Source organism: Rhinolophus sinicus, linkage group LG14, assembly GCF_036562045.2.
Source record: "Rhinolophus sinicus isolate RSC01 linkage group LG14, ASM3656204v1, whole genome shotgun sequence".
In the NCBI taxonomy this organism is placed as follows: Eukaryota; Metazoa; Chordata; class Mammalia; order Chiroptera; family Rhinolophidae; genus Rhinolophus; species Rhinolophus sinicus.
Window position 1 is genome coordinate 8,384,729 of NC_133763.1, and position 9,125 is coordinate 8,393,853.

The following is a 9,125-nucleotide window of genomic DNA, read 5'->3' on the forward strand; positions in this document are numbered from 1 at the left end:
ACACAGGCAAGAGCAAAGATTCGATTTACCACCGTGGCAGGTGATAAAAGATACTAGGCAGCTCCATACACACTGGGTGTTTTCTTAACTGACTGGCAACTAGCATAGTACGCGGCACGCTGTATGTGCTTAGTAAGTATCTACTGATCTAAATAGCATGGTTTGAGGCCTTTTGCTCCTGGCTGAAAATCCTTCACAGGAACCAACTTCCATTTTACAATTAGAGGTAAAACGTCTTATAATGCCAATACTTGATAAAGTTAGCAGAGAGACTGCTATTTTATAAAAGGTACTGTCCACCTATTTAGTAGTACATGTGATTTTCCTGATAGGGTACACTAAGGGAGGGCTGTACATGATGGCAAATGGGACCACAGAAGACAACACACTTAAGTCACCATTTCCCCACCACTAACCACACTCGACTGCACACAGACCGTTACTGGGGGCAACCCTGCCAGAAAACCTAGGCAATAAGCTGTGTTCAGAACCTAAAAAAGCAGATTAAGTTTTCCATAATTTATGAATTTTTAAAACTGGAGTTTTTAATGTGAGGAAAGATAGTATGTATACACTTAGAAATATCCAAACACAAAGGAAAAATACTTCCTCCGTTTGCTTCTGACACCCGATTCCCAGCTGAGAGGCAACTACACTTATTACGTTTTCCATGCATATGCCAGCAAGTACATGTGTTTTCACACCTTTTTTTAAAACACAAATGGTGCAGTATTACATGTTCTGTTTTTCAAACATAGCTTCTTTTATTATATAGGAACATAATTCTCTGAATAGGAACACAATTCTCTAAAAATTAATTCCAAGATCTGCTTGCTACAGTCTCACATTATTTTTACAATCAGTCACTAACAGAAAACAAAAATAAAAGCAATTTTATTATTATACATTGGAACATAAATCACATGTAAGCACAAACATAAAAACGAAAGACTCACTTCTCATCTTTAATCTGTTTCTCTTCACCGGTTTCTTCCATGTCAAAAGTGAATGGTTTGTCATAACCCATTAGATGGTCATAGTCTTCAGGGTTGGGAAAGAGACCTGGGTTCACTAACAAGGACTTTGTTTTAGCATAAAATGTGGTGAACACGTGTGTGCTGTTTGGAATCTTCACGTCGTTCTGGTGAAACACTGTGCTCGTCTCTGAAAGCACAACATTGTAAGTGATGGCTTTGTAAGTGTCTGTTGCGGCCTCGTGGTACAACCGGATGACATAGCCTTTTGTAATAAAGTGAAGCAGTGCTGGAGTGATCAGCGTAAAGCTCCCTATGACGCCATAAAATAAGATCTGTAAAGGCAGACTTCCAAATATGATATTATTTTGTGCAAAAATGTACGGCAGAAATGCAAGGCTGATCAAACTTGTTGAGTAAGAGAAACATTTCACACCTAAATAGAAAGAAAATGGGAGAGGATTAATTTTTAAATTTTATACAAGAATCAAGCTAGCCAATGAACTCTTCCACCTTTCTTACTATATCATCAAATCAACAAGAAAATCAAAACACATAGAAAGTGTTATGACGTTCCAGGCTGTTTTAAACACATCACATATTTTATTCATGAAAGCTACAGAAAGCCCTATGACATAGATGCTAATTATTACCAGGAAGTAATTTAAGAGATGAGACAAACGAGGGACTTGCTCAACGTCACAAAGCTGTCCAGTGACAGGTTGACTTTCAGGCAATCTGACTCCACAGTCCAGGCCGTTGGCCACTGCGTTGGACCAAGTCTCCAAATGGGAAACTCACTTTAGGGTTCCCTGGCTTCTACCCACCTCAGTTCCCCGATGAAAGATGTAACATTGCTCAACAATCCTCAGGGTCCTTACAATAATTAATTCAGGCAGTTTAATTCAAATAAAACTCTATTAACAAGCACTTCTACATAGCTAACATAAAATCTTCAAATATGGAACTAACTTTATCAAGCTTACAGCCCAAGATTAAAACAACAAAACACCAAAAAAATAACACCAGTAGTTAAGAAATATGTGGGAAAGGTATTCAACTTCTTTACCAAGGAAAGACATTCAACTTAAAACAGTAAGGTATTTTCACCTATTGTATTAGAAAGATTAAAAATCAATGACTTCTGAACTGTATACTTAAAAATGGTTAAAATGGTAAATTTTGTAATGTACATTTTACCACAATAAGTAAATAAATGACTTTAAATGTAAATTTCTCTTAATGTGAATATATAATTTTAACATGATCCCAATAAAAATACTATCTGTTTGGAAAATAGACAAGTTGAAATCTTAGACAGGTTGATTATAAAGTTAATTTGGAAAAACTAACGAAGCAAAAATAAAAGAGGGAGGGTGTTAGATACTAAAACATAAGACTCTATAATTAAAATAGTGTGGTACTGATGCACAAATAGACAGATCAATGGAACAAAATGGAAAATCCAGAAATAAACCTAACAGTATATGGAAATTTAGTATAAACTAAAGATACAATCTAAATAAGTGGGACAAGTGGTGTTGGGATAACTGGATGGCTATGCAGGAAAAAATATAATTTAATCCATCCCTCATACCATGTGCCAGAAAAATGCTAAATAATCCAAAGATTTAAATTTAAAAGATAAAATCATAGAGGTATAAGAAAAAAACAGCCATGAAGTCTTTTATAACCTGAGCTAGGAAAACTTTTCTAATTATGACTCAAAATACTGAAGCAATCAGGGGAAAAGACTGATAAATCTGATTCCATTAAAATGTACTTAAGTATGAACACCATAAACAAAGTAAAGAAACAAATGAGGAAAAAAGTTGCAACTTATATCACAAAGGGTAAATATCACCAACATATAAAAGGTTTCTAGTATATGAGGAAAAAAACACAACCCTGTACACAAACATGCATGAAATATAAGCAGACAGTTCACTGAAATAAAAATGCACAAGGTCCTTCAACAGATGAAATGATATTAAATCTCAATAGTACAAAACACAATACAAACCACAGAGAGATACTGTTTTTCCCCAAATTGGCGAAAAACAAGATTGTCAGCATACTCTGTTGGTGAGGGTGTAACAAAGCAGACACTCACACATTACTGTTGGTTGAAGGCTGTTATCTTGCATCAGTAATTTAAAAATAATTCCTTCCTTCCTCCCACTGGTAGTTGCTATGACACTGGTGCACATGGGATACAATGGAGACCAAGTTGCCTCCGATATAAAAGCCTCCTCAGCCCTTTTCAATTACCTCCCCGCCCCCCCCACGACTTTTGTCACATTGTAGTGAATTGAAGAGGGCCCCCCAAATACTCATGTCCACCCAGAATCTCAGAATATGAACTTCTTTGGAAATAGGGTCTGTGCAGACAATTGGAAATTGAGATGAGAAGATGAGATCATACTGGATTAGGGTTGGTCCTGAATCCAACGAGAGTGACCTTATAAGGAGAGGACAGGACAGAGACAGAGAAAGCCTGTGAAGTAGTTATGCAGCTACAAACGAAGGAACACAAAGAAACTGGAAGAACTCTTCCCTAGAGCCTTCACGGAACATTGGCCCTGCCCACACCTGGATTTCAGACCTCTGGCCTTCAGAATTGTGAGAATAAACTCCTGTTGCTTTAAGCCATCAAGTTTGTGGAAATTTATTACAAGATCCCTAGGAAACTAATACACACATATAATTTATGTTGCCTGGATTGAAGTAATCAGTATTTTTAAAACATATTCTAGGCTTTCCCATCTTTCTGGCTTGCTCATACCACTTCCGTGCCTGGGATGCCCTTCTTTCACCCCTGTTCATGTTCAAATTCTACTCATCTTAAAATGAGAATACTATGACATCAGTAATTATGTGTTGCTGAATTAACAAGAACTGTTGACTAGAAGGCCCTTCAAATATCTTTAAACTAGGACCCATTTGGTTGTTTAAAGAACCTCCAGAAATGGTTACCTCTATGTCTTGATGTCTCTCACTTGGTTTTACATAGAAAAAAATGTTTCTCCCTCAGTTTCTACATAGAAAAAAATATTAATCCCTGATAAATATACAGGGTGACTTTCTCTTATAATATTGAAAGAAGTCAAATGTTAAATTCCTCTACAAGTTATAATTCTAGAACTTTAAATACCATGGACAGCTATGCCCTTCCACGAATATGACATCCTACCCACACCAAAATTAATTCCTATTTATATTCTCTCCTTCCCTGAATGTTGTCAAGTGGGAACATGAAATAAACTGATAAGCCTTCCCTGCATTTGAAGAACGGTGTCTGTGTTGAGAAGGAAGGGTACCATGGAGGTCACTCTTAACACATCTCGGTGGCATCAATCCAGGCAGCTCGGGCCAGAGATGGGACACAGGCTCAATGGCCTACTGTATTGACTTCTGAAGAAATTTCTAACCATCTAGAATTGATTACTTCAATAACCTTAGAACTCTACTCATTAGTGATTATAATCAGTTCTTATTCCTAAAATGTTTCAAATAGCTAAAATTGTACTTTAAACATACTCTATTTTAATGTCACACACTTGAGAACTTACAGATTTCCAGAGTAAATTTTAGATGGCCGATTGATACCAGTGTAATCAAAAACTGAAATGCAAATGTGGGTGCTGAAACTTGTGGCCAAGTTGGCTATAAAGTAATCCTCCAGATATTTCATGTTATATGTTGCTTTAAAGATTACTATAATGAAATACAACCTGAGGAACTTAAATCACAGACCTAAGTTCTTCTGGCCTTCCCTACTAAATTGTTCCGTATTAAATCCTAAATTATGATTTAAGGACAGAACTTTAAACTTGCAGCTATCTAGTACACTCTTTTCCTTCTCCATAACCTGGAAAAGCCATTAAATAAACATGTTTGTTGAAAATTCTAAGATGTCCTGAAAAATAAAAACTTAATATATTTTTGAATTATAAAAGTATTACATGCTCATTTCAACTGTCAAATTTAAAAATATATGAAGTATAGTTCTTCTCCCCCAAAATAACTACTCCTAAGAGGTATTCTTCCATACATTTATTGAATGTATTTTCAAACATTACACAAATATACACTTTTTGTTGTCTTATTTTGGAAACATCCCAAGAAGTGACCAAGGGAAGGAAACTGTAACACCTAGCCATAAGATCACAAAGTCGTAAGTCTTCAAAAATCTTTAAACCTAAAAATGCAAAGATCTCAACCTCTACATCTTTCATAAACAGGACACAAGAAAAAAATTGTCTAATTTTTCCTTATGTCTTGCAATGAAGAGGTGCTACAATAATATGTGACATAAGCTAAGAACCTATTTTACAATTATAAGGGGTAAAAAGAAAATACCCTTATTTCTGATTACCCACCAAATACTGTCCGGGCCAGATTCCCAGTATAAATCAGCCTTCCATCTTCTGACTTTTCAACTTGTGTACGTAAGCATCGAACACATCTTTCCCAACAAACAGGTATCTATTGAAACAGAGACCATTACAAAGTACATATTATAATAAATTGCATCTTAAATGAACTTTTAAATTAAAAAAAGAATTTTTAAGACAATGAAAAGAGAACTTGTCGTATGAGGTAATTTAAGGGATTCTCCCAAATAATCTAGAGCTAAAAAACAAATAAACAAACAAACAAACAAAACCCTCACACTGGCTAATAGAATGGCTTTCCTTAATGTCAGTCACAAGCAGACACATGCTGAGTTGTTTGAAGACCTAGGTTTGCATCCCAGCTCCAAGGTCTTCAGACAATACAAGTCTGACCTTGAACATGTAAAGAGTTTAGTGGTCTCACTCTTAATTGTGATTGTCAAATTGACAATCAAATTGCCCTCATTTGATTGTCAAAGATTTAAATGCATTAGCTTTAAAAAATAATAATTTTAATACACTAATGTAAGTAAACACTGCAAATTCAGGTTGTTTAAAATCCAGACCGTTTTTAATACTTCTAAAATAGTTATGCTATAGCTAGTATATAAAAAAAAAGGGTAACTCTGTCCCTAAAGGCCTTGTAGCCATCCCTTTGCATCCCTTATTCCTCCTTAAAATATTTTACTTGAAATCCTGTATCAAATTTCACAGGAACAAGGAGTCCCCCCGAACATCTGAAAGTGAATTTCACAGCACACACTTCAAAAGGCCAAAAGGCATGACTAATTCCTTTACGCTAAAATTTAATTAGATGCCAATCCCTACGTTAGACGTTTCTTCCAAGTGTCAACCGTGTTTGCTAATCCTGAAACTTTACAAGGCAAGACGAGGAGACCATTTATTCAGTTTAAAAGGAGAGGATGCACGTCTCCATTCCCTTTTTTCAGGGGCAAAAGAATCCCTAGAGAGAGAACAAACGCCAAGTCGGGTTATGCACGGTCTTTCCGTGCGGGCTCCGCGTGGTGCATCCAGGTTCGAGGCCGAGGCCTGCTACTCCCGCGAGGCCGGCGGAGGAAGCTCCCGCACTGGAGCCATCCCGCCGCCGGGAAGACCCGTCGGAGAGCGGGAGCTCCCCGGGCCCGTCGTGCGCCCCCACCACCCTTTCACGGATCCGCAAGCCCTCGCACCGCCGACCTGCGTTCGCACGGGACGCGGGAGAAGCGGCGTGGCTCCCCGAAGTCCCGCGATCCCGCCGCCGACAGGCCCCGCGGAGCCGCTGCAGAAGGCCGCCCGCGAGACAGCCGCCCTGGGGCCCCGGAGCGCGGCGGCCGCCCACGGCACCGCCCTCTTCCCGCCGAGCCGCAGCCCGGCCGCCCACGGGCCGCCCACGGTCAGAAGCAGCATCCCACGCGTGAGAAGGGGCGGCGCACCGCACTGCGGAAGCAGCCGGGAACCCTTGGGACCCGCTCCCCACCGGACCCCGGCTCGGGTAAGCCGCGCACGCCCCGCCCCCTAGGGCCCCGCCCCCTAGGGCCCCGCCGAGCTGGATTGGTCGCTGCCGGTGCGCGGAATAAGGGGCCCGCCTGCAACCTTCATTGCCACGCGTGTGTTCCCAGCGGGCGGAGCTCTGCACTGGCGACACCGACCTCGCGCTACCGAACTCCGCAGACACCCTGCTTGCGCGCGGCTTCCGCGTCCCGAAGTTGGGCGGTCGGTACGACAGGGTGCAAGGACCGAGGGGAGGGCCATACGCGGAGGACAAAGCCTGCAAACCAGGGTCACGTTTTTCATTCTCGTGGCCAATTTCTAGCCCCCCCCCCCAAAGTATTTTCCTTGCTGAAAATGATTCTAGCCTGTTGGCACAGAGAAATAATACTTTATACGACTTGAACAAAAATGAATGGTAATTTAATGCAACCATTGAGTTGATAGAAAATAAGTGGAACTCGTTCCGATAACGTTGATACTTACAACATTTGTTTTGGGGAATCATTCACATCCCTATACACGTTCGTTCACTACTTATTAAAGTGGCGTTAAGAGTTTACTGCCAGGACTGAGAGAGGAGCAGAGGACACAAAGATGCTGGATAAAAGTGGGAATCCACAGTGCTCACATAGTGGAGGAAACACCTAAAACTAAGCTTACATATAATGCTGTCATGTAATTGAAATATACCGATTTACAAAATGCTACAGAAGCCCAAAGGAGCATGATTAATTCGGCCTCAGAATGTTTGAAGGCTTCAGATTCAACTGTTTTGAAGGACGAGCATCCAACTAGTAGAGACGCACTTTTGTTTACTATTGGAGAACTGATTTTGACCCCCATGTTTTTTGCATAGGAGAGGAACAAACTAATAGTCTACAATAATATCACCTTGACAACTCCAAATCCTATTTTTTCCTGAGTGTCCAGGATAAAATTATTACTTCTTTATGAATAACATCATATTCTGAAAGTTATCTTCCACTTAACATTTATAAAACTCTTTGTAATTCATGCTACAAACAACAATTATCCATTATTTTACTGATGTATATTTAAATTTTCCTGTTTATATAGTGTTTTTTTAATATAGTTAAAAAGGTAAATTAAGGCATACTAAAAAAATGAGTTTATTTGAGCAAAAGTGTATTCAAATCAGGCAGCACAGTGGCCAACTGAAAGTGGTGAGGGATCAACTGACAGGAGCTAGGGGCAAGGTTTTTATAAAGATGCACAGGCAACACAAGGAACTTATTTGATTGGCTGTAACTGAAGGGGTGGCATTATTTGGGAAAGCCTAGTTGGCTGTGTGTGATTGGTTGTTCTTATCCTTGAGGCATTCACAAGAATTGACTCTTAGGATTTGGTTTGCTTGGACTACCAAGTATCACAGCCATCTCAGTCTAATGGCCTTCTCGTTTGATTACTTCAACAATATGCTGAGAAACCTGCATTTTTATCTTCTGTTAACCTTAGTTTCTTCCTATAAATACTGTGGGCAAATAAAAATAATACTTGGTTTACTTCTCAAGGTTTCTAAATAGCTAAAATAAAATCATATTCTGAAAACTGCGCTATAAAATCACAGGGAATTGTTATTCATTGATTAATAGCTTTCCCCATTCTACTAATTTAGAGACATTTGTTGAATATAAACTACTTGAATGGAATTTTAGAATGATACTAAGGCTGTTTAAATAATAAGCTTTGATTTCCCATTCGTATCATCTGAGAAGTTCCCTTTAAAGATGCTGGCTGACGGGAAAATTGAAAATGGGTATCACTTATAGACTGCACGGCCACCATGACTGTATATAATTTTTCTGTGTTTTTTAGCTGACTTTCCTCCCCATACACTAGCGCCCCTTCCCTCCTTTAAGGTGAGGTTAAGGACAGGATGGTATGATGGAATAAAGAAAAGAAAAATTTTGGTAAAGTTAGTATACTGATAACCGTAAGTACTTCTTTATACATTACTGGTTTAAAGCACACATTGGGAGAATCTTTCCAGATAAGAATTTGTCAACTGATTTTTAAGATCTTATAAACTGTTCATATTCCAAAGAAATAATCAGAAACATGGTGAAAGATTTCTGCAGAGATACTGAACACGGCATTACTTAAAATGATTTAAAAATGGAAGTAAGGTAACTATCCAACGTTTAAAAAATATTTAAGTGAATCATGGAACATTTAGGCAATGTAATTCTCTACAGACATTGAAAATGATGCTTGTTGAGATTTTGGTTACAGAGGTTTGGGT

At 38.9% G+C, this 9,125-nt stretch overlaps 1 protein-coding gene across 1 annotated transcript; it reads right to left on the minus strand.

The window, feature by feature from the left end:
• Positions 1–739: 739 nt before the first annotated feature.
• On the minus strand, positions 740–6,896 carry TMEM70 (transmembrane protein 70). Its single transcript, XM_074318720.1, has 3 exons — positions 6,569–6,896; positions 5,357–5,462; positions 740–1,410 (listed from the first exon to the last, which is right to left on the minus strand). The coding sequence occupies exons 1-3, from the start codon at positions 6,776–6,778 to the stop codon at positions 953–955; spliced, it is 774 nt and encodes a 257-aa protein (XP_074174821.1). The 5' UTR covers positions 6,779–6,896; the 3' UTR covers positions 740–952.
• Between the last annotated feature and the right edge of the window lie 2,229 nt (positions 6,897–9,125).